Source organism: Melospiza georgiana, chromosome 14 (assembly GCF_028018845.1).
Source record: "Melospiza georgiana isolate bMelGeo1 chromosome 14, bMelGeo1.pri, whole genome shotgun sequence".
NCBI classification, from domain to species: Eukaryota; Metazoa; Chordata; class Aves; order Passeriformes; family Passerellidae; genus Melospiza; species Melospiza georgiana.
The window spans coordinates 14,992,173-15,019,489 of record NC_080443.1 but is presented as its reverse complement, the minus strand read 5'-3'; the positions used below and the strand labels follow the sequence as shown (position 1 = coordinate 15,019,489).

The following is a 27,317-nucleotide window of genomic DNA, read 5'->3' as shown; positions in this document are numbered from 1 at the left end:
TGGAGAGTCTTGCCCAGTTTAACATGCTGCCATTCAAAATGCTCTTTTGACCTGGTTCTGACCTTTCCATTTCCAGGCTCTGCTTGCCCTCGCCCTTGCAGCATCTCTGGGAGTGACAAAGATGCCAAACGGAGAAGGCTGGGTATGTGGATTTTCCAGAAGCTGTGCTGGGCTTCTCTCTGAGGAAAGGATCTATTTAACATCCCTGCAGAAACACCCAGGAAATCAATTTCCAGCTTTAGGAGGCCAGCATGGGTGAAGAGGGAGCTGGTGAATAGGGAATAATATGCATAATACACAGATAGTTAATTTTCATCTTAGAGATAGTAAGATTTAGTTTTCATATAAAGCTGTCTCATCTTTTTCCTGAATGTTCTTCTTTGGCCCCTGTGAAAAATTAGGAAGAAGTTATTTTCAGAAGTTCAAAATTTGTCATTTCTACCCAGCAACCTCTGATCAGGGCCATTGTTTCTCCGTCTATAAGTGGTAGTATTTTGGATCTGTGGTGACTCACAACTAACTTTTTCACCCTCACACCCCCTCTGTTGCCTTCTCTCTTAGATGCATGTGTGAACTACAGGCATCTCCTCATCAGTTCCATCCGCCAGAGGTACGGAAGCAGGAGAGCAGCAGAAGCACAGGAGCAAACACAGCCACTGCCTTTCAACCAAACCTTTGTCAACGTTGTCATTCATCAGAGCAAAGCTCCTCGCTTTAAAGAGAGATCAGAGAAAGCCCAAGAGGGCCTGGCAGGTGCTGCTGAGGCAGAGGAATGTGCAGATACAGCTGTGAAAGTGTCAGACCTGCTCTGCAGTGAGGCCCCGTCGCACACGACCAAGGTGATCTTTTTGTTTGGGAAACCAGGGATAGGCAAGACCAGGCTAATGCACAGGATTTGCCAGAAATGGGCAGAAGGTGTCCTACCTCAGTTTCTCTTCACTTTCCTGTTCGAGTTTCGGCAGCTGAATTTGTTAAAGAGGAAATTGACCCTGAAGGAGCTTTTGTTTGACATGTTCCTTCAGCCAGAGGACAGCCCTGACGCCGTGTTCCAGGGCCTGCTGGAGAACGCCCACCAGACTCTGATAATCTTTGATGGGCTGGATGAGTTTGCAGCCAACATGGACGTGTCGTCCTCCTCTCATAGAGGCCCAGCTCTGACCTCCCCTCTGTCCATATCCCAGCTCTTTGCAGAGCTCTGCCATGGGAGCCTCCTGCCTGGATGCACAGTGCTGGTCACCAGCCGCCCCAAGAGGCTGCCTGACTTCTTGTTATGCACAGTAAGTGTGTTGGCAGAAATTGGGGGATTTGACCATAAGAAGGTTGAGGAATATGTCAGCCACTATTTCTGTCAGCATTCATTCCGAGAACGAGCTATTGCTCACGTGAAGAGCAGCACCAAACTCCTCAGCATGTGCCTCATCCCTGCCCTGTGTAACATTGTGTGCATCTGCTTGGAGTATCTGTTCCTCAAACACCAGATGAGCGTGGAGCTTCCTCAGACCATGACACAGTTTTATATCAAAATGTTTCTCATCTTCCTGAACAAGCAGCAAGGAGACTGTGCAGGTGATGAGGAGACTCAGGTGAACTGTAACAAAAAGGCCATTTTGGGTCTGCTTGACCTTGCACTGAGAGGCCTGGAAGAGAAGAAACTTGTATTTTATGTCCACGACATTCCTGAGGACGTGAAGGAATTTGCTTCCTTGCATGGGTTGCTGACTGTCTTTGAGGTGAAGACGAGTGGCACCTGCCCAGAGGCTGGCTATGCCTTTGTGCACTTGAGCCTGCAGGAGTTTTTTGCAGCACTGTGTCTCATGGTGAGCAGGAGGGTGGACAAGAACTACCTGAAGAAGAAGTTCTTCTTGAAGTCAAAGTGGACTTTAAAGAATGAGACAAAGACTGAGTTTATGGAGAGTTTTCACATATTTCTCTCGGGTTTGTCGTCAAGAGAGTGCAGGACATTCCTCATGCTGCTGGCAGAGCAAGATGAAGCTTGGGTGCAGGAAAAGCAGGATGTGATCCTGGAATCTCTCAAGAAACTGGCAGCCACTCATCTGTCAGGGCCTAAGGTCCTTGAGCTCTGCCACTGCACCTTTGAAACACAAAACCTCAAGGTAGCCCAGCACATTGGGAGCCTGCTGAATTTCAAGTATGAGTTTAAAAACTTCAGACTGACAACGCTGGACATGTCGGCTTTGGTTTCTGTGATAAACTCGGGCCAGGATTTGATTTGTTTGGATTTTGCAGGATGTCTGGTGGACACTGAATGTTTGGAGGTTCTGGCTGGCTGTAAAAATGTGGAACACTTGAGGTAAACACAGTGAGTGCTGTGAGCTGCTGGGTGGGGAGAAGGGATTGGGAGGTGAAACCTCAAGTTTGTTCTAGGACAGAGAGAGAGATGATGTGAGAAAATTTGATCAGAACAGCATCACTTCAGTACTGCAGAAATGTATGAAATAATGAATTTATGAGTGATTGAAGTATAATAAGGTGATAAAACCATTCTGGCTATATTTTTATTTGTTTTTCCATTTTGATTAAGGTGAACAGCAGGGTAGTTAATGCACTAGATAAGAGGGAAAATGATAAACATTTCTTTTCAATACGAAGGAAGGGTGAATCCTGCAAGCAAATGAGAATATCAGCTTTTGGTGTGTTTGTCTTTATCCCCTTTTCTTCACGTTTTAGCTTTCGTAGCAGGAGATGTGGTGATGACTTTGCTGCTGCTCTTTCAAAGGGCTTACAAGGAATGGGGAGCCTGAAGAAACTGGAGTAAGTCTTTTCTTGTAGCACCAGTGCCTTCTCCCTTCCTGTCTATTCTCTGCTCAGTATTTGGCTCACCCCAGGCTGATCTGTTCTGTGCAGGGTGAGGGTGACAGTGCCACACAGAGCAGCACAGACACGTGTGGCTCTGGCTTTATGCTGGCACCAAGAGCAGAGTTGTGTTGCTCTGCTGGGAAAGGAGTATGAAGCTGGTGCTGGTGGCAGAGCCAGGCTGCCCCCTCTGTGTCTGTATGGGGGACACATGGGGCAGGCAGGGGTCTGAGACAGGCTTGTCATGTGCTGCAGGGGATTCCAGTCCTCCCTTTGCTTGGTTTGAGTGATTATTTCCCTTTCCAGGCTGACAGGTGGGTGCATCACAGCTGAGGGGATGACTAACCTGGTCCAGGCTGCATCCCAGTGCCTCCAGCTCGAGGAAATAAAGTGAGTGTGTTGTGGCAATGACCATAACTCCACCAGTCCTTCCTTGGGCTACTAATGAGGGTGAATCCTGTGCAGCTTGCAGGGCAACCGGATCCGGGATCCAGAAGGGAAGAGGGTGATGGACCTGTTTTCCAAAATGGAAAAGCTGAAGAAAGTAGAGTGAGTAAAAATGGATTAAACCTTGGCTATTGTGAAGCCAGGCATTGTACAGAGATGTGGGGCACCAAGCTGAGGCACAGACATTTCAGTGCCAGCAGGGCTGTGCTGGGCTCAGTTTGAGGCAGGCTCAGGCTCACAGTTCTTTTCTAATTCTTTTAAAATCATCCCAAGGGAGTCCTGGTGTGACCATGTTCACAGGGGTCTGAGGATGAGGGAAGAGATGAAGATCTGACTCCATGTTTCAGAAGGCTGATTTATTATTTTATTATATACATTATATTAAAACTATACTAAAAGAATAGAAGAAAGGATTTCATCAGAAGGCTAGCTAAGAATAGAAAAAGAAGGAATGATAACAAAGGCTTGTGGCTCAGACAGAGAGTCCGAGCCAGCTGTGCTGTGATTGGCCATTAATCAAAAACAACTGTATGAGACTAATCACAGATGCACCTGTTGCATTCCACAGCAGCAGATAATCATTGTTTACATTTTGTTCTTGAAGCCTCTCAGCTTCTCAAGAGGAAAGATCGTAAAGAAAAGATTTTTCATAAAAGATGTCTGTGACATCCTGGCACCACTGACACCTCTGCAGGAATTACAGTGCATGTGCTCAGCTCAGTGCCCAGCTTGACTTTCCCTCTTCTGCTCCCCTTGGTGAGGTTCAGGTTGAGGTATCTCACTCTGATTTAGGGAGGATGGCTCCATCAGAGTCTTCCCAGCCTTTCCACAGCCCTCTTCTCCTGTGCTGCTCCTTCTAAAGCTCCTGTGGCCATCCAGAGCTGGCTGAGAAGTGTTTCACATCTAATGAGGTCCAACAAGTAATGAAACAGAACAAATGTGCAATTAAAGAATGAACCCTCAGAGGCTGCAGGATTGTGTTCAGGCCTCCCTGCTTTAACAAGCCATAATTAAATTGGATTTGTTGTAGTGGGAGTTGAGCTGCACTGTGGATCAGTGGTGCAGTCATGAAGGTGTGAACTACCTCCACTAACTAACCCAAAACTGGTTAGTGATCATTCTGCTGCACATGGAAGAGTTATACCTGAGTCTAAATTCATGGGAGCTACAGCTTGCAGAGAAAGAACTGATAAAAATCTGATAATGCTTTTGTTGAGTCCTAGATGGAAATTTCAGAAGTTTTTGAGGAATACCCTTATTAAAGGATCGTGTGTTTCAGGATGTCTGGGGACAGAGCACAGGGCATTTGTGTAACAAAAGAACATCCTGTGGGGCCCAGCAGCTGAGTTTCTATTTCTCCTCATGTTCACAGCCTGAGCCACAACCATCTTTCCTTGAATGCTGTTCTCAGTCTGGCAAAGGAAGGCATCGTGTGTCAAAATGTCACTGAACTCTGTGCCAGGTATCAATATATGAGAGCTCTTACAAAAGCAAGCAGGTTGTCTCTTTAGATGCTGACTTTAAATGGACACTTTTTCAGCTTAATTGTTGGCTAATTGAGGTGAACAAAAATCAGTTTGACTCCTTTTTTCTTTTCTATTGCAAACAAAATGTGAATTCCTCATACCATGTACTTCCTCTTTGTATTTTTAATAGGTCTTTTTATCCTTGGTCTATAAAACCATTTGCAGAGTGTGATATTTCTTCTTGTATAACAGAATTTAAATTTGCTTCTAAGCTCTGCAATATATCAGAAAGGAAATTCTTTACTAACTAGCATGCATTTGCTATGAGTCAGCTAAGTTCAGTGAAAATGTGTGAATTTAGCTCTAAGGAATGTGTGCATTCTTTTAAATTGCAGGGTTTGGGATTTTCATGTGTCTGGGATGACAAAGAGTAGATTTTTTAAATCATCCTGGCTCTTGTGGTTGTCTTAAGTTCTAAGTTTAACAGGCCAAAGTAATCCCTGGTGTAACTCAAATTGCATATGGCTTTTTTCTTATTTTTCTTGCTGGAAGGGAGTTTCTACTGAATCTCTTTCCAACAAACTTTGCAAAAAAAAAAAAATCCTGGCCCAGTGTGTGTGACCTGATATTGACCTGGATCTCTTTTTCAGGGGGGACACCATGGTTATTCATTTTTCTGGCGCATCTGGGAGAGCTCAGAGGTGAGACACTGCACTGTGGTTACTCTGTGTTCAATTGTGCTGATTGAAGTGTCACCATAAACCACAATAACAGCACAGCTGGTGCCCACAGCCCCTGCAGCTGCCTGAGCAATGGGAAATGTACCCAGAAATGGCTGGGTTTGCACACACACCCACAGCCAGTCCCACAAAAGCATCTCCTTAGGGCCTGGGTAAGCTTGAGGTGCCATGGTTCTATTGCAAAAAAAGACAGAACACAGACCTGGTGGTTTCTGCTGGGAAATATTAACTGGGACCTAGCTGTCAATAGTTCATGAAAGCATATTAAAAGCCAAATTATTTTGTTTGTTTGCAGATCTCCGGATTTGAAGTTGGAAGAGAATAAAGAACACTTAATGCCAACTAGACGTGTGAATTTATGGTAAGAGTAGACACATAGAGTCCTGCTGGTGCATGTGGTTTGCAGATGGCAGGTACTATAGAAGGGCCAGAGAAGCAGATGTGTTCATCCTTAAGGACAGAGGATATTTCCACATGTGGAAAGTTTGAAATAAACCTGAATCAGTAAATAAAGATGACAATAGAAATCCGGTCCAGCCCAGCCAGGGGCACCCCCATGCCCTCAGTGCTCACCAAGCCTTTCTGTTCACAGCTTGCAGGACCACAGGCTGCTCTCCCAGCATGCCAGGAGGATTGTGGCCATTCTCCAGAGCTGTCCCTGGCTCTCTCAAGTGGAGTGAGTGCCTCCTTTCCTTCCTGTTCAGTGGCTGCAGGCAGGGGCTGTGGGAGCAGGAATCACAGGATCGCAGGCTGGTTTGGGTTGGAAAGGGCCTTAAAGAGCATAGATTTTTCTAAAGCAAGATGGTTTGGGTCTAAAACATGAATCATGTTGCCCAAGGGCTAAAGCTTTTTGTCTGAAGTTGGTTGATGCAGAAATAAGCGGGGAAGATTGATCTGAGACAGAGCAACAGTCCTGACAAAAAAGCAATTGTGGGAAAGGAACAGCAAGCAGGTTTTGAGAGCTTTGTTTTTACTGTTCCAGTCAGTCCCCACTAACTGGAAAATGCTTCAGTTTATCAGGCAACAAGCTTGGAGATGAAGGCTGCAGTTGTCTGCTGAAAAGCCTCCCCTGTCTATCAATCTCAAAGCAGCTGAAGTAAGTGTTGCCTTGCACAAAACCAACCTGCCTTGGTTTCTTCTGAAGGGAAATGGTTCCAAGCATGCAGAGCACTGGTGGCTGCTCCACAGGCCATCCTGTGGGATTTCAGGGCCCAGCTAATTGCCTTTTTCTTTCCCAGTCTCAGCCAGAACCGCCTCTCTGTCAGTGGCTTGTGCAGCCTGCTGCAGTCAGCAAACTCCTGCCAGGAGGTGATGGAGCTGCAGGTCAGGTATGTGGCTCTGGAGCCATGCCTGGGGTTAATCCCCAGCCCGGGAATTGCATTCTGAGGGTTTTGTGGGGTCATCTCGGGCGTGGGGTGGGTGCAGAGCGTGTCCCAAGGTGGCCACTGACCCTTGGTGGCATTGCTGGGAGCTGATTGCAGGGCCATGGTGGGGGGATAAGGAAACAGAGACAGTGCAGAAGGCAACCTCACTCCTGAGGAGTTGCAGCTGTACCAATTACCAAGGATTAGGAACAGGGCTGCCCTTTACAGCCACAGCTGTGTCCAATAAGGATCAGTGCAATAAAAGAGTGGGTGAGCTCCTCCAGAGGAGAGCTGCAGTTTGTTGGCTGTGCAGAAGAAGGAGTCAGTGCTGTGAGGAGCTGTCCATGAGAAGCCACTGAGGAGGTTTGGAATTTTGCAATAAGATGACAACAGGCCATCAGCCACAATTTGGGTGCTTGCAAAGCTCTCTGTCCTTTAGTGCATGGGGTGTTTTAAAATGCTTCCCTGCTCTGTGCATTGGGGAGTTTTGGAGCCAGGATCTCTGCAGAGTGTGAGAGCTGCTGACACCTCCTGGAGCAGCACTGAAGTTCTTTCTCCTCTGTTACTATCACTTGAAAACACATTCGAGTACAGCAATTTTGTCTGTGCTTTGTCTAGTGATTCAGAGAAACTGGATCATCAGATACTGCATAATTTGATCCAACCAGAGTTTAAAACTCACGGGGATTGTTTTTTCTTGCTTTGGGAGTGTTTTAAGCACAAACGATTGGTGTCACCAGAGTTTTGCAGAACAAAACCAAACAAGAAGTCCTGTAAATAACCAAACCATGACACTGATTGATTACTTCTCTTCCTCACAGCCTTTCTCATGATACTGCAGTGCTGAGGTTCAGAGAAGACAGGGAGCTTGCTTCCCTTCCTCCTAGGTAGGCTGTGTGTGCACAAATGGCGTTATCTCAGCATCCTGTTTGGTTCTGGCATCCTGTGTAGGTACCAAGGGTAACACTCCACTCCACAGCAGTTCCTGCCTCCCACCCCACCCCCAAACCTAAATGTGGAGCTGTCTCCTGGCTTTCTCAGCCCCTTGAAAAGTTGTCACTGCCTTCTGTAGTGTTTTATGCCTCTAGAGCAGCACGTTTCATCCCACAGCACCCTGAGCAGAGCAGGCTGTTCAATGACACCCGTGCTAGCTGATAATTGTGAGGGTAAAATAGCAAGTGAATGCCACACCCAATTCTGAAAAGATTCACAGATCCCTGAGTTCAGAACACTCTCCATTCTGGATCATGGTACTCCTAAACTGTGGGATATTTGGAAGGTAATTTTTCCCCTCAGAAAATTGTGGTTAAAACAGCTCAACATGAAGGTTTTGACCAAGAAATGGTTTTCTGTTGCTCCTGGGATTCCAGGCTCACTCTTTATACCCTTGTTCTCTGTGGATTGAGCTCACAGTAAAACAGCATTTCCCATGGAATAATTACATTCCACCTTTTAGCCAGAGAGACAAAGCAGCACTCTTACAGGCATAGCTCAGTGGTTGTGCTTGAGAGAGAGTGACAGCCCAAGACAGGCAATCTGTGGGCTCCTTTAAAGCACCAGGTGGCATTTCAAACTCTGATATTTTAGCTTTTGCATGTTCCATTTAGTCATGAATAGTCAGATTTAGTTATAGTTTCACTGTTTATAATTGTAGCTTTTAGTTACAGTTTAGTTAGTCATAGACAGTTCCATTTAATTATGAATAGTCAGATTTTTGTACAGTCTCTTCACAAAACTTATTTAGGCAAAAGCTAAATTCAGCAAAATTCAGCTAAATTCAGCAAAAGCTGAATTCTCCATAAAACTTAGACAGAAATATCTCTTTCCCCTTCTCTCCAGTTGTCTGCATGCTCAGATATTTGGGTAGAAAAGGAGAGCTTGCAATTGGCAAGATACAGGCTGGAGCCAGGGTGGCCCCAGGGATCTGCCAAAATGCTAAAACAGAAGAGTTTCACCTTTGTCTGCTTTTGTGCTCACTTAGGGAAGAGCCTGTGTTCTCTACTGGTGACCAACAACGTGGGGAGGAAAACCAGACACCAGACACCTCCCAAAAAATCAGGTACCCTGGCCAGTTTTCGTTGTGTCCCATGCATGTCCCATCTCTGGGTCCTGTTTCCAGGGTAACATCTTAGAGATGTAATTCACATCTCTAAGAGGAGAATCACAAGAGACTTGGGGAGAATCACAAGAGCTGCCAGGGGAGCTGCAGGGTCTGTCCTGGATGGAGGGAATGCTGGAGCCCCTGGGACCTGGTGCCACCCTGTGCCTTACCAAGGACACAGGACCTGCAGTGCCAGGCAGGGGTGGCATCACCTGGACACCCTGTGGGAGCTGCTAAGCATCAAGGCATTTTTAAATTTCATTATTATCTCTTCACTGATTCTCTGATTTTCAGAGGAGTGAGGTTTACCACCTTTATTTGAAATCCTGCAGACCTGGATGATTGATTTCTTTTTTTTCCCCACAGACTGACAGACTGTAATCTTCAAGGCAGTGACCTGAAGAATGTGTGTGCAGTCCTGAAGGAATGTGGCCACATCTCTGAGCTGGAGTGAGTCCTCCTCAGCTCCCCTGGTGTTTTCCTGCATTTATTTGGAATGCTCAGAAAATGCCCCTTAGTGTTGAAGAGAGAGTGGGGTAGAGCCACAGCCTGGTGGGAGGTGTGGCTGTGCCTTCAGATAACAGAGCTGATGGTGCCTATGGGTGTTTTTACTGTGAAAATTAAATGCCTTTCTTTATATCCTAGCCTATCAGGGAATTTTCTGGGAGATGAGGGGCTTCTGCAGCTGTTTCAGTGCCTCCCAAAACTGAAAATGCTACGTTCTCTCAAGTGAGTAGCTCCTGGTTTTTCCTTATGCATGGGCTGGGTTTTGTGAAGTGTTTGTGGAAGCACATTTGGGAAGGCCCCTCACAATCAGTGCAGGATATTCTGTGTTGGGCACTGTGCTGTCTGCTCCGTCCCCAGCTCCAGCCCAGAGCAGACTGAGTCCATTTGAAGCTTGGCTGAGATCAGTGCCCCAGAGGCTCTGTTCTCATTCCCCCATGAAGGGGACAGGTGGTTTCATGTCAGGTACCTGGGTCTGAAACTGCCTGAGGTCTTCAGCAACTCACTGAATTTCCCCTCACAGGGAGGCGGAGCAGCCCTTCCTCTCCTGAAGGGAACAGCTTGGAAGGAAGGGAGGTGCTGGGGAGACCCAGCTTCCGTGGTGGAGTCTGAATTCTCCTGCAGTGCTGGCTGGTGTTTGTTTATCTGGGTATTTCACCTGCACTCCCACTGCAAGTGCTCTGTGCAGGACTGGCTGAAGGAGAATGGCACCATCCTGCACTGTTGAAAGAAATATTTATTGTTCCCGTTTGGTTAATTGAACCAAGATTGTTCCAGTTACAGGCAATCTCATTAGAACAAGTTGCTCTGAGAGAATGTGAATTTGCTGTCTTTGGAGGTGATAAAAACCCAGCTGCTCAATGTCCTGAGCTGTTTCTTCATGCTCACCCTCCTGCACAGGAGTTTCACCAAATCAGCTCTAGAGATCTGTTCCAGCCTTGGCTATTCTGTGATTCTCTGAACACTAAAAGTGAGGGATGATTTAAAATATATGGGAGTCAGTTGTGCCTGCAGAGCTGCAGCAGGAAACACTGACAGAGGGTGTGCTGCACAAGGATCTGTGCAGCAGATGTGCTGTGGGGATATTTTTTATCAGTTTTGCTTGCAGCAGCTGGTTTTATCTTTTCTTCCTGCAGGTTTGACAACAACCGGATCTCCCTTAGCTCTGTGTTTTTCTTAGCTCAATCATTAACTACACTGGGACACATTAAAACAATGAGCCTCAGGTATGGCCAGGAGTAGTTTTTTATATTCTTTTGCTGTTTACAACCTCAAGCTGTGGGTTTTTAGGGATGATACAGGAGCTTGTGTTGCCAAACTCCGTGCTGATGATGTTCTTTTCTGGTTACAGCTTAGGACACCCCCAGGTGGTTCATCTGACCTTTTGGGAAAGAGTCAGGTAAAATCATACCCGCTCACATAAGTGTTTTAAACTCCTTGTGAAGTTCTAAACAGCAGGTGCCATGTGGGTCCCTGAGGTGTGTTATGAGGAGCCAAACTCCGGCCAGGCTGGGGGAAGTTGTTTCATGGCTGATGGAGGGCATGGAGTGTGACCATGTTCACAGGGGTTTACGGGTTGGGGAAGAGATGAGGATCTGACTCTGTGTTTCAGAAGGCTTGATTTATTATTTTATTATATATATTACATTAAAATTGTACTAAAAGAATAGAAGAAAAGGTTTCATCAGAAAGCAAGCTAAGAATAGAATAGGAAAGAATGACAACAAAGGTTTGTGGCTCGCCTCTCTGTCTGAGCCAGCTGACTGTGATTGGCCATTAATTAGAAACAACCAACATGGACCAATCACAGATCCACCTGTTGCATTCCACAGCAGCAGATAATCAATGTTTATGTTTTGTTCCTGAGGCCTCTCAGCTTCTCAGGAGGAAAAATCCTAAAGAAATGATTTTTCATAAAGGATGTCTGTAACAATGGAGCAGCCAGCAGCACCCACTGCTGGGACAGGCTCAGTCACCTCCCTGCTGGCCAGGACACAGCACATGCCCAAGTGCTGAATGGCTCACAACTCTCTGGAGGCTGGAAAAGGGCCAATAAAGCTCTTTTTCTTCTGGGGATGGGCTGAACCTCATTCTGGCAGGTGGTGGGGGAAGGCAGGTTGGAGCAGAAGGCCACTGCCACTACCTCAGCCCCTTCATGGGGAGCTGGCTATGAGGGAGAACACCAGCACAACTCGCGGGATAAACTGTTCCTTCCCCAGCAGCATCAGCAGATGGAGAAGTGGCTCCCTGGCATGCCCCAAGCAGGAAGGAAAAGGACAAAGCTTCAGGTATGGCAGCCTGGCTTCCCTTTGCACCAGGACTGGGGGGAGAGGTGATTGTGGGGGTCTTTAGGGCAGTGTGGTGTGTGGGACTGACCCATCCCTCCAGCTGTGTCTCCTCAGAGAGGAAAATTCATAGTAATAATAGCATCTCTTGCTTGGTTTGAGGGGATTGCCTTGCTTTCCAGCACAGGAAGCTCCTACCCATAAATAATGAGAGACAGATCTGTGTGAGTGCTCCATTCATCCCATGCAGAGCTGCCGGTTTGTCACCCAAAAAGGCTTCTAGGATTTCCTTCCTGGAGAAGGACAGAGGAGGCACCAATTCCAGGCTTCCCCTGGGAGAGCCCAGGCAGTGCTGAGCAGGGGAAGATGCTCTCCAGTCTCCTGAGACAACTGAGTCACCAGTGATGTGGCTCTAGGGAGGGAGCCACAATACCCAAAGTATTTCTTGGGAGGAATACCCAGAGTATTGGTATTTTGGTGCACTGGCTCTCTCCAATCAGCTCAGGGCTGGTGAAGTCATCTGCTTGTCCCAGGTTGTGATTTCTAAGTCCCAGGCCAAGGGTAGCAAACTCTGTGTGGTGGAAGTGAGAGGGTCCCCATGGGCCTTGTCCTGGGCTGTGAGGTTCTAGGGCATGCAGGGGCTGGTGGCATCCCGTGGGCACGTCCAGATCCTGAGTGCTTTGTTTGCTTCAGTCTCAGGGAGTGCAGAGTGGGTCTGGAGGATGTGACCAGGCTGTGCCAGACACTGGCTCGATGTCCCCAGCTGACAGAAATCCAGTAAGTCTGTCTGTCTGTCTCTCTCCCCAAGCCCTGACACAGATATGCTGTTTAAACCCCAGATTTGATGTTCAGGGTGGCAGCTGATGTACACCAGCTCTCCTCTCACCACATCCTCATCCAGATACTCAACTAAACCCAGACTTTCTACTGTCCTGCTTCAAAGAGAACTAAGGACTAAATTTTGCCCAATTCTCATGGCATTTCTGGACATGTCCTTTCTCAGAATTTGCCCATTTGTGTGTGCATGTCCATGTAAATGTTACAGAAGTAATTAGGGATTGAAACAATTTCTCCTGGGTTTTGTTTCCTTCCAAATTCTACAGTCTGTCTGGAAATTCATTGAGTGACCAGAGCATTGAGAGATTACTGAGCTTTCTGCCATTCTTCTGTCATCTGACACTCCTGAGGTGATGTATGGGGTCCCTGCTTTCAAACATTGGTTTGGAAAGTGTTAATAGCACAGCAGATCTCAGGAGTATTAATCAGTAATTGTAAACTAACAAGCAAGGCAAACAAAATGCAAAAATGCTTTCACACCCATTCTTTTCTTGTTTCTAGAAGTAAAGCAGCACTTTAATGACATTTAGCAGAGGGCAATTCAGAATCACAGAATAATGAGGTTGGAAGAGATCTCTGAGCTCATTGAGTCCTACCTTTTCCCTAACACCTCAACTAGACTATAGCCCCAAGTGCCATGGCCAGTCTTTTTTTAAACTTTTTTCAGGCTGGAATCCAGGCCAGGGAAGCCCTGTCAGGGAATAGGGCGCTCCAGTGTGTGGACTAAGAGCCCAGGAGGAGCCTGGCCATGTTTTACAAGGTTTTGTAGCATGGAGGAGCTGCAGGGTGTCATGAGAATGAGTTTGCCCATTCGGGAGGTTGCTTCCATTTGGGGTGTCTCTAGTCCAGCAGCCCCAAAGGAGGAGTGGTTCAGTGTAAGCCCTTGGTCTGTGCTCCCTTTTTAGGCAAAGGGGACTAAAGGAGCCTCTCCTTTAGATAAAGGAGCACTGAGTGCCAATGCTCAAAGCTTTAGGTCCTTGCTCCCTCATCCTGAGTCAAATGGGATGTCTCCAATCTTTTGTGTCTCAAAATGAATAATGGGGAAATTGGGCTGTGTGTATGGAAGCCTCTCTTAGAAGCTGATTTCAGTGTTTCTTCTTTCCCTTCCCTTACAGTATTAGGAAAAACTCCTTGTCCCCACGTTGTGCTGTTCTACTGCTCAACTCCATCAACCTCTGTGAGCGGGTCAGAGCGGTGGAAGTCAGGTGAGGCACTCGGGCTCTGGAGCCCAGCAGCTCAGGCATGCAGGGCCTGCAAAGCCTGTCATCCTTGGAGGTCAGTGCTGAAGGACTGTCCTTTGTGTCTGCCTCAGGTCAAGTGAAAATGCCTTCCTGCATTTAGGAGCAAGCACGCAGAGCCACAGGACATCCTGCAGGTACTGGCACAGAGCACTGGCTGGGATCCTCTGTGGGTGGGTTTGAAGCACCAGTGCAGGGAGCCAGATTGCCTCTTGTACTGAGAATTCATGGGCTGGTGGCCAAGGAGCTCAGGCCCCTAAGCTTTAGGGCTCAATTCATCTGCTTAAGTGCAATTCAGAACCATTTGGATGCACTGGGATGGCAGAGGCCAGTGCTTTTCTTTTTCTCCTTTTTTCTTTGTGATCATCTTGAGTTGCACCAAATTCTGCTGCACGAGCACCTGAATTGAGCATTCATCAGTGCATTTTCCAAATGTGTGCCTCAAATTCTGGGGGATAACCTCCAGATGACCATCTGTGTGATGAGGGATGGCCCTGGAGTGCCCCTGCACAGGAGCCTGTAAATGTCTCTGTCCCAGCACCAAGAGATGGCAAAAAATGTGAATTCTGCACAGAGACTGGTGTGAAGGTGCAGGTGGGCACTTCTCAGTGGTTGCTGGCCATGCTCTAACCCTCCTGCTGTCTCCCACAGGCTGACAGGCTGTGCCATTGGGGAAGGGCAGGTGGAGGAGCTCTGCAGCATCCTGGAGCAGCACGGCTGGCTGGCAGAAATAGAGTGAGTGGGGTTTGGGGTGTTGCCATGGTCTTGAGCAGAGTCACAGGGGGAGAGCTGTGTTTGTGGGTTCAGCAGTGCCTGGAGTGTCCCAGCCTGTCTGCAGGGGTGTGTGTGCTCATTCAGGCTGCTGAGAAACACAATCAGTGAGCAATTATACAGGTCCTTTTGGGCTGATGGGACAGCTGCTTTGGGATTTGACTCCTTTACTGTTTGGAGGCATTTGTTGCTTCACCTGAGCTCTTCATTTGAGCTTGCTCTGGAGCTTATGCATTAGGTAATTTCATAAGGCAGTGATTTGTTTTAAACAGGCCTTTTTGGCTAAGCTAGGATTTTAAGTGCAGGAAATTGGAGTTTTTTCTTCAAAGCTTCTCCAAGGACCATTGCTGTTTAAAGTAAACATAGAATACATTTTTCTTTTCTTTCTTTTTTCTTTTTTTTTTTTTTTTTTGGAAAGGCTCTTTAAAGTCCATCTAGTCTAACTCCCTGTCATGAGCAGTGATATCTTCAGCTACATCAGGTCTCTCAGAACCCTGGCCAACCAGGCATTGAATATTTCCAGGCATAGGGAAACCCCCACCTATTTGGGCAACCTGTTTCCAAGGCTGAGTTTTGGCTGGCCACATTGTTCTTCTGCCTTTCAGTCTCTCCAGGAATCAGCTGGGGGATGAAGGCCTGAGGTGCCTCTTGGACCGCTTGCATCGAGTGCCTGGTACCTGTTCCCTCAAGTAAGAGAATTCACAGTGAACCCAAGGAGCAGGAGGGTGTTGTGTGATCCTCCAGGAAGCTTCTGCTTGTGCTTCTTTCCCTCTCCTGCCTTGGGAGAAAAGCTCTGACTGAACTACGAGCACCAGGCTGTGGTGACTCAGGGTCTGATCCAAAACCTGCTGAAAATAAACAAAAGTCTTTTTATCAGTGCCAGCAGGAAATAGCAATGCCCAGAGTGGGGTGGGATTGTATTTGTAGGGACCCCTGTGGCAGGGAGGAATGATGAATCTGACTCCATGCACTCAGGCTAATTTATTATTTTATGATACTATATTATATTAAAGAATACTAAACTAAACCATACTAAGGCATACAGAAAAGATACTTACTGAATGCTAAAAAGCTAATAATAAAAACTTGTGACTCTTACCAGAGTCCTGACACAGCTTGGCACTGATTGGCCAAAGAGTGAAAACAGCTCACACCAGAATCCAATGAAACAATCTCCAAACACATTCCACATGAGCAAAACAGGGGAGAAGCAAATGAGATAACAATTGTTTTCCTTCTTCTCTGAGGCTTCCCAGGAGAAAAATCCTGGGCAAAGGGATTTTTCAGAGAATGTGAATGCCACAGGGTGGTGTCACAGAAGCTGACCCAGAGCTTTAAGCTCATCCCTCTTCTGGGTGTGGTGTCCTCTCTGAGTAACTCAATTCCCAAGGTGCTGTGAGCTGAGCTGTGCCCTACCCAGCCTCTCCCCTTCCCTTTCTGCTGGGGCAGTGAATGTTCCAGCTGCTGCTGCCTCTCTAGTGCAAGAGGAAAATTGCGTTTTCTGTCTCCCAAGTCATCAGCCCTGTCTTGGGGGAGTTCAGTGACTGAGCAGAGCTGAAGGGGCCCAGCACCCCACAAACTGCTCTGTCTTTGGTGCCAATTTGAGTTTTGCTTCTGTGCCTGAGGAGCCTGGGCCAGCCCTGACTCCTGACATGTGCAAATCCTTCCTTCCCTTCTGTGCAGTCTGAGCCACAATGGGATTTCTCAGGATGGAGTCCTACATCTCATAAATGCCTTTGTCACATCTGGAAACACCACTGAAGTTCAAGTCAGGTGACTGCTTTTCTTCAGTAATTTCTGAGTCTTCCTTGCTTGTTTTCCTCTTAGTTACTGGAATTTTGTGACCTGCTGGTAAGAATGATGAGGACCATATTTTCTACTACCTAAGTCCTTGGTTTATGTCCATTTCAAATGGCCAAACATAACTGCCAACCAGAATTACCATTCTGCAGGACCAGGTTATTTTTGTGAATAGACACAGATATTCAGCTGTACCAACAATTATTGTCATGTATTTATTTGTTAATGAACCTCTTCAGGGCAGGAGCCAGCATTGCTCTCTAAGGTTCTCCTCAGTATGTTGAGATTTCAGAGGCAATAGAAAGAACATGGGAAATTGCTTTTACTTGGATTTGCATTTTATCTCCTTTCCTCTCAGGCAAAAGTCTCCCACGGGCTCTGGGCCTGTTGCTCTGGCACAAAGTGCTTTTCTCACAGATTCCAGGCATGAGACTGGGCTGTGCTGCTCATCTGTGGGGCCTTATCAGTGTTTGTGTCCATGGGACCAGCTGCTCTGTCCTCAACCACTTTTAACCAGGTCACTTCCATCCATTCCTGCAGTTAGATGTGTCTGCTGAATCTCTGGGCCATTCTAAAATCTCCTGTTGTGCCTCTCCCCAGAGAGTGCAGAGGAAGCAAACAAAAGCTATAAAATATAAGCAGGATAAATAAAATATATATTTATTTTATTTATAAATAAAATAAAAGCAGGACAGGTCAGGATTGCCTTTCCAAACACCAGTGCTGCCAATTTAGCATGAGTGACACCTTACTGAAGCATTTCCCTGGGCTGGTTTATTTTGGGGAGGGCTGAGCTGTGCCAGGTACCTGTCACTGCTGTGCTGGATTATTTTCTGCAGTTTGGTATCATTAAATTCTGAACACTGAGAAAAGTAGTAATTCTCCATCTAAATCTCACACTCGTGTCTTCTCTGTGCAGTTTGTGCTCCAAAGCAACTTTAATCATCAAGCTGGCAAGTGGAGATGACCCAAGAAAGATTTTGAGGTGATGTTACTGACCTTTTGTGGTGATTTCTTTGGTAAGGGTGGGGTCCTTTTTTGAGGCACAAGACAGACAAAACCTCTTTTTGCTCCTGGCATGGTGATATTTTGCACTAATGGCTGATACATTTCCTTGGGCTCACCTGGTGAGAAGAGCTTTGTCACATCACAGAGGATCCCACCTCCCTTTCTCTCTGTGCTTCCCCACTGTCTGCTCCTCACCTGGGCACCTTTAGGTGTTCCTCAGTCACAGGACAGGGTCCTACAAGGAGCAGTGCCATTATAGCACACAGGTTTATATCAGAATATCTCCACAGATGCTTTTGAAGTGTTGCCACAGTTTTGTTTTCTTTTTGGAAACCCATAAAGGTGTTTAAGGTTTTTGTGCCATCCTCCTTTCTCTGTGGGGTTAGGCTGTGCTGCCTGATGTTTCCAGCTCAGAAAGCCTGAACTGTTTGTGATGAATAAAGGCTGTTCTTTCTCATCCTTTCAGACTGGCAGAGTGCAACTTTCAGCCAGAGCACTTGGAAAAGTTGTTCTTGCTCCTGGAGAGGTGCACTGGTCTGACAGAGTACACGTGAGTTAATGGCTCTTGGGCCCATTGGGGGGCTCATTTGTGAGCTGCTCATTACACTGAGCTTTGGTTCTAGGTCCTCAAACAACAACATGACAGTCCAAGCTGCAGAAAGACTCCTGCATTCCCTGAGGAAGGATCTGGGACTGCTGAAAATCAGGTACTGTGTCATTGTGATTTTGCAGATACTGCTCTGATTTTCTGAGATCTCCTTTCATTAAAAATAAAGCGAGCTATGCTTCTTCCAAAGGCAGGGAGCACTGGCCTGAGAAACTCCCATGGCTGACTGTTACTGGTGTTTGGCTTTATCCCCTTGTGTAGAGCTCTGGCCATAAGCTGTGCTGGCCCTGCAGAGCCCTGCCAGCCTCCCAGAGAAGGGTGATCATCCTGGGGACACATTCCTGCTGCCACAGCATCCTGGCTGGCAAATCCTCCCCTCTCTGCAGGGAAGCTGGGCTATTCTCCCTGCTCCCAGGCTGCCCCCTGTCCCATACAGACATTCCTCTGCCAAGCCAAGCACCTTTCCATGGATTTGGAGTGTGGAGCACTCAGCTGGCAGAGGCAGGGATGGATCCAAGTGTGTGAATAAAGCAGGGCTGCCTGTGTTCTGCTTTGCAGCATAGAGGAGCCATGGGTGTGCAGAGAGAGAGTTGTGGACCTGCTTGAGCTGGCTCTCCAGGCCTCTGGGAGCATCACTGAGATCATGTGAGTGGCACCTCTGGTGTTTTTCAAATATTTTCTTTCTGCCTGATACTCTTAAGGGAATGAGATTGAAGCCAGCGCTGGTTCTCCTGTTGTTTATTCACTGTCTCCAGTGCATTTGTGATCTATTTGCCCACTTGAACCAATTTTAACCCAAATTGCTGGTGGGTAGAAGTGCTTAGAAGGTTTGTGGTCTCACAGCTCAGAAGGTTTAATGGGAAGGAGATCATGTTCCTGGTTGCCCTTGGGAGAAAGGGTGCCCACTTTAGGCTGGTTTTGGAGCTAGCTTAAACATTACAAACCTCCTCAGAAATGGATGATTAGCTTTCATGTGCCCTGTCCCATTCATTCCTCCTGATTTTTCCTATGGAATACAGTATTTTCTTCCCTCAGCAGTTCACAGATTCGTGCTGTTCTCTAATATCTACTTTTTCAGGATATGTAAAGATAAAACCCTCTTCCAATTAGTCATAAGATTCCCACACTGCCTGGAGAAGACAGAATCAGTCATCAGCAGGTGAGAAGGCAACTATTTCTCATTATTTTCTGCTTGCTTTGAATTTCACTGTGGGATGAAAAATACCTTCAGAGTGTCTAAGGCTCCTTGGGTTCAGTCTCAGTCCTCACATGTGGAAGGAATCTTATGCATGTGCATGGTCCTTTGGACTGCTCTCCTTCACCCATGCTGGACCTAAACAAGGCTAAAAAATCCATCTGCCTTCCTGGCAGCAATCAGGAGCACTTTGAGGACTCTTAAGAGATGCTGGCTTCTGCTTGATTGTGCAGAGAGAGCAGCATCAGTGTCCTTCTCCTTTTGTGCAGCTGGAGGAACAGGCAGCTCTTGTCCTGGGCTGTGTTTCTCTACATGGACTGTGACATAAATGGGACATGGCAGGGAAGCCCCAGGTGGACTCAGAAAGCCCTGCTCTGTCCCTAATTGTGTCACCAGATGCTGCACTGGGCTCTGCTGCTCCTCACTGAGTTGTGTTCTGTGTTTGTGTCCTGCAGACTGAGCCGGTACAAGCCACAAATGCAGCACTCCCTCTGCCAAAGGCTTTGTGAGAAATGTGCTCAGCTTCAGCAGCTGAGGTGAGTTACCAGGTGTGGTGAAGGGTTTTAGGGAGGGGAGCAGCTTGTCCTGGTGAGTGCAGCACTCTGAGCATACAGCAGGGCACGAGAGAGGCCAGGGCAGGGTCCCAGCCCCTGCCTTTGGGTTCCCTCTTGGAGTGCTTGAATGGAAAATAGGAAATACCCACAGACCTGGTGGGGTATCCTTGAAATCCCCTCAATCTCCCAGTGCTCAGAGAAGCTACACTCCCCTGCCATGGCTGGAGCTCCTGTGGGACCCTGCCAGGTGTCAGTGTTGCGTCCCTCCCTCAAGGTCCCAGCCCTGCTGTGCCTCAGCTGTGGGCTCAGCACAGGCCTTGTGCCACCCGTGGGCAAAGCTGTGGGCTCAGCACAGGCCTTGTGCCACCCGTGGGCAAAGCTGTGGGCTCAGCACAGGCCTTGTGCCACCCGTGGACAAAGCCCAGAGCTGTTCCCTCCTTGCAGATGGTCCCACGTGGAGCTCCAGGAGGACGAAGCAGAAATGCTGGTCAGGATTTTGCTGCCCCTTCCAGAGCTGAAGACATTTGGGTATGTGTGACCTTGGGTTTGTGTGTCCAGCTGGGACCTTTTCCACACATTTATTGTTTGTTCAGTCCTCTGTCTCAGGCCATCTCTTAGCCCTGCACACCAGGAGTGTGGAAATCTCCCCAACCTTGCTGGTCCCTGATGTCTGTGCTGCCTGGGGTGTGGGATGGGGCAGTTTGCCTGTCTCAGTGTGCTGATCAGGAGACCTGATCCCCTCATCTGATCCTTGCTGTTTTGCAGGCTGACCTCCAGCAGTGTTGCACCAGCTGGAATTGATTATTTGATCTCAGGCTTGCAGAATTGCCAGGCCATTGAAGAACTCAAGTGAGTGAGTGTGTTGTTACCAGGCTGACCAGAGGCTGCCAGGGCTTTCTAGAAGCTTCAGTTAAACTGCAGCCTCCCTTCTGCATGTACTGTGGACAGAGGTGCTTTTTCTGATAGGGAAGAAGCAATAATTATTTTATATTTGCAATGAACAGTGACTGAGTGAGACAGATCAGTAGTCTGTGGCAGGGAATTCCAGTGGAGAATCAAATGTTTTGGCTGTGTTTTTTTGCATGGATCTTGTTGTCCTGTGGTCACAGAGGCACTTTGATCCATGCAGGACTGGGCTGGACTCTTGTTGGACTTTGCTCCATTTAGTCACTGAGTCTCATGTTTATTTCAGCCTAAATGAAAGGAGCTGGGCTCTTGCTCCCGAGCTTTGGTGTTCTGTTGGTATTTTATCAGAATCCAGACAGGTCCATTAGAATTGCATTATAGAGCAAAACTGAAATTATTCCCAGGGATTAGAACACACTCCCCCATCTCTCCCATCTTGTTCTGCTCCCCGTCTGTGCTGAGTGCTCACACCACTGTCCCTGGAGAATTAATTGTTATTTCATCCTCCAGTCTGGGATACATGAAACTCAGCAGTGCTGCCATCCTTGAGCTTGTGCTGGGGCTCTGTGAGATGCCATTCCTGAGAAGGTTTATGTGAGTATGGCTTGTGCAGCTCCCCTCTGGCCCAGGATGCTGAGCAGCAGCAGGTAAATCTCCATTTTCCTGGGGATGTTGTTTCCAGATTGGACCACAACAGCATTGGTGATGAAGGCTGCTCCAGACTTGCGGAAGCCTTGAGGAAAATGCACAGCCTGGAGGAAATCAAGTGAGTTTCTCCTTTCTTGCAGAGAGGTGACCACCAGTGCCAGCACTTGGAGAGAGCCAGATGAGCTTGTACACAGGATTGTTACAAAAACAGGGAGGTTGCAAAGTGCTCATGTATGAGGTACCTGGGACTAGAGGAAATCAGAACTTGATGTTCAGAAGAGGAAACTTTGGTCTTACCTCACTCAGCCATGTAGAAAATGGATTAAACAGTATTTAAATCTTCCCTGGGATCCAGACTAGGACTAGGACTCCCTTCAGTCCTGGGAGAGACTCAGATCCAACATTTGTCTGAAAAGATCTGTGCAGGAGCCAACCCCACGTTTGATCTCCTTTCTTCCTCTCTCTCTTGCCAGATGGTGTCCATTCTCTGCTGTAGCAATTTGTAAAATAATAACCACCTGTCTTCATCCTGTCTTGCTATTCTGCCTGAAGTAATTTCCCACCTGTCAACAGGATCCAGTGATTTTAATTGTTCTTTGCAGTTTTTTACAATTCCTCATTAACACCTATTAATTTTCTGTGAGATAGTTGAGATATACAGCTCTTTGATTCTGCTGGCAAGGCCTGAGGTGTCATCCAGCAAATAGGACACGTTAAATAAGATCTTGCACTTTGCCTGCCATCCTCCTTTACAACACAGCCTTCCATCTCTTCTTTAAAGTTTGAGCCACAATGAGATTGGAGATCCAGGCCTGATAAATCTTGCTGCTGTCCTGCTGGAAATGCAAAACCTGAAGAAAATCGAGTGAGTCCCTTTGTTCTGCTTCAGCTGTTTTGGTCATGGTGGGGAAGCCTGTGTGGGAATCCCTGTGCAAGGCTGAGACATGGATTTAAACTGTTCCTTCTCCCAGGGAACAGAAATTAGAGCATCCAGACTCTTTGTTAGGCTCAGCTCTTGGGGAAAGCCTGGTAACTTTGAAATGGATAACCTGGAAGTGACTTGGAGCTAGAAAAGGATTTTCCCAGTTCTGTCTGAGAGGGAAAGCTGCTCCTTCCCCACAGGCCCTGCAGGGCCAGGAGTCACTCAGCACTTGGCAAAAGAACCTAAAAATCCCCAGACCATCTCCCAGGGGTCGAGTCTCCCATCACAGCAGGCAAACAGTGAAATATCTTCACCTGGTACATTCTGGTTCTCATTTAGTCACTGAGAGTCCCATGTTTATTTCAGCCTTTCAGGAAACCATCCCAGTCCTGCTGGAGGGGAGAAGCTGATGGAAGCTCTTGCCCATTGCAAGCACATCAAGGAGTTACTGTAAGTGTGTCATTTCAAATATCCTTTTGGGAAGCTGGGCAAAAGTCAAGGCATAGAAATTAGATATGACTCTGATAAGGCCAAGATCAGTTTTACCACATGATTTTCGTGAGAGCAGAGTAAAAATTCTGCTGCCACCACAGCAATGTGTGGTGCTGGGTGTGGAAGGTTTGAGGATTGGTTCTTGGATTGCCTTGAAGATTTCCAAGGACTGTGCAGCCTGCATTAGTGGACTAATGGATTCCTGAGCTGAATCTGCAGGTTCATAGGCAGTGTCAGGAGCTGCTCAGTGCCTGTGTTGCCCAGGATGTCACCATTAATCTGTGTGGCTGCAAAAATGGAGGGAAGTGGACAGATAAAGACTTTACACAGTCAGATCTATTTGTGTTCTATCCCAAACCAGTTTAAAGAATCTATGTGTCCTGCCATATTAAATAAATAAAGTTTTAAAATAACAAATAAGGAAAAGTTACAGGAACTGTCCTTGTAACCTTCAGATTAGGGTGTGTGTACTCAGGGCACATATGAAAAAGTGCAATTTCAGTTCAATTGCAGCTCAGGTAACCCAGTCAGGAAGTGCAGCTTGGTTTTACTTTCCTGTTTAACTTCTGCTGCAGGATTTCAAAACCCCATTGTTTCTTCCCCCACCCTCAGAGTCCTTTGAATTGGGCACTTTAGGTCCTCTCAGCACAGTCCCAGGCACACGAGGGTGAGGAATGGGGGTCACTCATCCCTGTGAGGGTGACACACAGGTGAGGAATGAGGCTCTGGATTTCACTGCCAGCAACATTTCACTTCTGCTTCTCCCAGGCTGTCAAGGAATGGTTTTGGAGACAGGACAGCAGTGACACTTGCCCTCTGTCTGCCTCACATGGCCAACCTGAAGGTCCTGCAGTAAGTGTCACCTCTGCCCCAGGAAGGCTGGGTACCTGGGGACAATGGGGATTGTTGAAAGAAGGCATGGAAGCAGGCATGGGTTGTGGCTGTTTAGAGAGTAATTTCAGTGTCCCAGGGTTGAGAAACCCTCCACAATTACTCTGCTGCAAGAGTCACATCAACTCTTCTTGCTTCATCTCTTGCAGCATTAGCTATAGAGACAAGCTAGCAAGAGAGTATACAGTAAAATAAACCTTAAAATTGATTTGGAGTATGTGAGTTTCTGATGCCTCTGGTGGAATGTAAGCATAAGGATGAGCATCTTTTATGGACCCTCACCTTTTTGTGCAGGCACCTCTGAGTCATTTATTTTCCCTGAACTCAGTGTTACTGTATTTCTAAAACTTTTGTGGGAGTCTTTCCAGGATTCTAACATGTAGGATTTTCTTGTACTCTTTTATACTAACAAAGCAAGAAATGGGTGAGCTAAAAGTGCTCAATTAGCCTAGAGGCATCTCTTCCAGCCTGAGTCTAAGATGTCATCAAAAGATAACTTAGAACAGGAAGCCCAGTGGTAGGACACCATCTCTGGTTGGGTTCTTGGCAAGTTAAATATGAGCTTCTGTTACAGCTTTATTCCAAAATAATCATCCAATGCTTATGTTTCCTTGTTTAGCTTCCAGAACAATAACATTGGGCAGGCAGGAGGGCTGGAGCTGGCCAGAGCCCTGGTGGTGTGTGAGCTGCTGGAAGAGATAAGGTAGGTCATGGCTGGTGCATTTGGGATGGTGCCAAAGATACCACAGCCTGGTTTGGGCTGGAAGGGACCTTTGGTGATCACCGGGCTCCAATCCCCCTGCCATCAGCCGGGACATTTTCTACTGGATTGGGTTTCTCTAAGCCCTGTGCAGCCTGGCCTTGGACAATTCCTGGCATGGGATATCTACAGCTTCTCTGGGAAACCTGTGCCAGGGCCTCACCACCCTCACAGGGAAGAATTTCTACTTCCTAATATCCAATTTAATCCTTCCCTCAGCTTGAAGCTCTTCCCCCTTGTCCTGTCTCTCCATGCCCTTGTCCAAAGGCTCTCTTCAGCTCCCTTGTAGTCCCTTTAGGTGTTGGAAGGTCTTCCCATTCTCCCTTACTGCTATTTCCTCTCAAGTCACACCAGTCATTAATTCCACTTTTTGAGGGTATTTTATTTCCAGTTTCATGTGCAACACATAATGTGCTGCAGATCTGCCCTTCTTTGGCACAGATAGAACTCCACATTTCTGTCTGCAAGCAAGGACTGAGGTTGTAAGTTACAGCAGGGCTGTCACTCCCATTGTACCAAGCAGTGAATTGAATTGAGGTTGCTGTTTACCAATCTGGCCCATCCCTGCTGTCTACAGAGTCATTCCCATTGTACCAAGCAGTGAATTGAATAAAAGTTGCTGTTTACCAGCCTGGCCCATCCCTGCAGTCTACAATCCTCACTTAGTCTGGATAGTGGCTATTAACTTGCTTGTTCACATGGTTATGTTTTCATGGTGGCTTTTCTCTGACTATACCTGCTTTTTCTGGCCACTCAAAGCTTTCCCATTCCTCCTACAGTTTATCAGAAAATGACCTTGGGGAGCAGAGCATCCATGCCCTGTCCAAGGGGCTGCCGAGCTTCAGACGCCTGCGGAAGATCGAGTGAGTGCTGGGGCCTCAGGGGACGTGGTGCTGTGCTCCCTCAACTCTGACACCAGCCCTCCATGCCCTCTGTTTGCTCTCTCCCTGCTGCTGCAGCTTGAAATTCTGTGGAGTCACTGATGGTACTTCCAAGTCCCTCTCTCTGGGCTTCCAGCAGTGCCCGTCCATGGAGGAGATAATGTGAGTGTGGGCATGGGTGGGGAGGCACCTCAGCACTCAGGTCACTCTCATTTTGGTGCCTGCTCCCGTTTGGAGATGCAGGGCACTTCTCACCCTGCTGAATATTGTTAAAAGTATTTTATAATTATTTCCACCAAGTACATTTTGCTGATAAATGTATCAATAATTTACTAATTGATAAAATACCCCATGAATTTTTTTAGCAGTGTAAAGCTTTGTGCTCAGCAGCCATTTCCATCTTTCACATCTCATTCCCTGGGCCTGCAGGACTCTGAGATAACCACAGTCTACAGACACTCCTTGGTGTCTTATCATGCGTGGAAATGTGTGGTGAAATGGAGGAAAATCCTCAAAATTAAGCTTGTGATCCAAGGGAATGTTTACCTGTCATGATAAGAGGGTGATCAGCTCTTGCAAAAAGGCTAATCCACGAGGGGTAATGTCACAGTAGTGACAACTCACAGCTGGGATTTCTTGTCTGCCTTAGACTGTCTTGGAATGCCCTTGGAGATGGAGGAGCCCAAGAGTTGGCCATTGCTCTCCCAAAGATGGAAAAGCTGAAGGTGTTGGAGTGAGTACAGCCCTGAGAAACACCCTGGGGAGGCTCATTTTTCTGTCATTGAGCCTTCAATCACTGGGCTTCCAAAAAGGGGAGGCATTTTAGGAATAACAGGCAGGGTCCTGCAGTTTAAGCTCCATGCACCAAGGGCCAGCCTTGCCTGGCTGATTGAATTAACTTATTTTACTTAAGGTGATTACAACATGGGACAATCCAGCTGTTTTCCGCTGTGGGTTTGTTTGTTTCAAATTTCTCTTTTGGTTTTTAAAACAGCCTGGAAAAGAACCACATTGGAGCCTGTGGTGCCACAAAGCTCGCAGAGGAACTTGCCACGTGCCCAGAAATTGAGTCCATCAGGTGAGCAGGGGTCCCAGAGCTCTGTGGCTGGGTTTGGCTCAGCAAGGAGAGCTCAGGGTGACAGGGTTGGGGACAGAGGTGACCCATGTCCCTGCTGCCCTGGGTTGGCTGGCAGGGAATGGGGCATTGCAGGGAATGCAGGCACAAGGCAAGTGAGGGTTTTCTGGGACAGCTTCACCTCCTCAAAGTCCAGGGAAAAAAGGAACTGAAAAGCTTGCTGGCTTTAAATGAGGCAAAAAATGAACACCCAGCTGTGTAATATCCCCATCAGGAAGTTTGTTGCATTTGTTCTTTAAAGTTTTCTTTCACTCTTTCCTTCTGGTTTCACTTCTGATGAACATTCCTGCCCTGTCCCACTCTCCCCTGGCATCCACATCTCCAGATGTTTGGGTATCACACCTGGTCCTGCAGTAACACAAGCTGTCCTTGCAGGCTGTGGGGCAATCCAGTGCCCAGGGGCCTTCCTGAGACCTTGACAAGCCAAGACCCAAGGCTGTGCTTCTCCTTCAACTAGAGAAGAGGAGCCTTGCCCTAGCTAGGAGTTCTCTGTCTGCTGCTGCCCTCAAAACTGCACTGAAGAGCCAGGAGCTCAAAGTTCCTACAACTGAAAGCTGTAAATACTGGATCTTTCTTTGCTGCACTGAACCAAGGGTGGACACTGGGGTTTTTTATTTGGGTTTTTGTTTTGTTTGTTTATGTTGGGGGGTTTTTTGTTTGTTTTATTTCTTGTGATTTTTTTATTGTACAGAAGAGAAAACTACTGTAAATAACTGCTGCTGAGCATGCAGGATGGTATTCTTGGTAGAAAAGCACTGAAACTCTCTTCAAGAGAATAACTTTCCAGAAAATAATTAGCAAACTGTGATAAGAATGCTTATGTACTAGATATTATTTATTTATGTATTGTCCTGCAATGAAAGGTTCACCATCACCTCCTCCAACTTCTAACTTGAAGTTCAATACTTTGTCTTTATTTTGAAGGAGGAGCAGAAAGAATAGACACCATAA

General features: G+C 47.1%; 1 protein-coding gene across 1 annotated transcript in view; it reads left to right on the top strand.

Moving 5' to 3' along the window:
• Positions 1 to 26,823, top strand: part of NLRC5 (NLR family CARD domain containing 5) — a 30,512-nt gene extending 3,689 nt beyond the window's left edge. The window contains exons 4-47 of the mRNA XM_058034469.1: positions 77 to 142; positions 562 to 2,311; positions 2,689 to 2,772; positions 3,121 to 3,204; positions 3,280 to 3,363; positions 4,634 to 4,723; positions 5,378 to 5,428; positions 5,763 to 5,828; positions 6,060 to 6,143; positions 6,480 to 6,563; positions 6,706 to 6,795; positions 7,653 to 7,718; positions 8,813 to 8,890; positions 9,299 to 9,382; positions 9,578 to 9,661; positions 10,573 to 10,662; positions 10,788 to 10,835; positions 11,656 to 11,724; positions 12,415 to 12,498; positions 12,825 to 12,908; positions 13,674 to 13,763; positions 13,871 to 13,933; positions 14,448 to 14,531; positions 15,173 to 15,256; positions 16,251 to 16,340; positions 17,287 to 17,352; positions 17,842 to 17,925; positions 17,999 to 18,082; positions 18,541 to 18,627; positions 19,061 to 19,141; positions 19,633 to 19,713; positions 20,176 to 20,259; positions 20,497 to 20,580; positions 21,148 to 21,231; positions 21,320 to 21,403; positions 22,067 to 22,150; positions 22,574 to 22,657; positions 23,468 to 23,551; positions 24,210 to 24,293; positions 25,130 to 25,213; positions 25,310 to 25,393; positions 25,881 to 25,964; positions 26,226 to 26,309; positions 26,742 to 26,823. Coding sequence (XP_057890452.1) covers positions 77 to 142; positions 562 to 2,311; positions 2,689 to 2,772; positions 3,121 to 3,204; positions 3,280 to 3,363; positions 4,634 to 4,723; positions 5,378 to 5,428; positions 5,763 to 5,828; positions 6,060 to 6,143; positions 6,480 to 6,563; positions 6,706 to 6,795; positions 7,653 to 7,718; positions 8,813 to 8,890; positions 9,299 to 9,382; positions 9,578 to 9,661; positions 10,573 to 10,662; positions 10,788 to 10,835; positions 11,656 to 11,724; positions 12,415 to 12,498; positions 12,825 to 12,908; positions 13,674 to 13,763; positions 13,871 to 13,933; positions 14,448 to 14,531; positions 15,173 to 15,256; positions 16,251 to 16,340; positions 17,287 to 17,352; positions 17,842 to 17,925; positions 17,999 to 18,082; positions 18,541 to 18,627; positions 19,061 to 19,141; positions 19,633 to 19,713; positions 20,176 to 20,259; positions 20,497 to 20,580; positions 21,148 to 21,231; positions 21,320 to 21,403; positions 22,067 to 22,150; positions 22,574 to 22,657; positions 23,468 to 23,551; positions 24,210 to 24,293; positions 25,130 to 25,213; positions 25,310 to 25,393; positions 25,881 to 25,964; positions 26,226 to 26,309; positions 26,742 to 26,823 — 5,204 coding nt within the window. The remainder of the gene's footprint in view (positions 1 to 76; positions 143 to 561; positions 2,312 to 2,688; positions 2,773 to 3,120; positions 3,205 to 3,279; positions 3,364 to 4,633; positions 4,724 to 5,377; positions 5,429 to 5,762; positions 5,829 to 6,059; positions 6,144 to 6,479; positions 6,564 to 6,705; positions 6,796 to 7,652; positions 7,719 to 8,812; positions 8,891 to 9,298; positions 9,383 to 9,577; positions 9,662 to 10,572; positions 10,663 to 10,787; positions 10,836 to 11,655; positions 11,725 to 12,414; positions 12,499 to 12,824; positions 12,909 to 13,673; positions 13,764 to 13,870; positions 13,934 to 14,447; positions 14,532 to 15,172; positions 15,257 to 16,250; positions 16,341 to 17,286; positions 17,353 to 17,841; positions 17,926 to 17,998; positions 18,083 to 18,540; positions 18,628 to 19,060; positions 19,142 to 19,632; positions 19,714 to 20,175; positions 20,260 to 20,496; positions 20,581 to 21,147; positions 21,232 to 21,319; positions 21,404 to 22,066; positions 22,151 to 22,573; positions 22,658 to 23,467; positions 23,552 to 24,209; positions 24,294 to 25,129; positions 25,214 to 25,309; positions 25,394 to 25,880; positions 25,965 to 26,225; positions 26,310 to 26,741) is intronic.
• Positions 26,824 to 27,317: the final 494 nt, after the last annotated feature.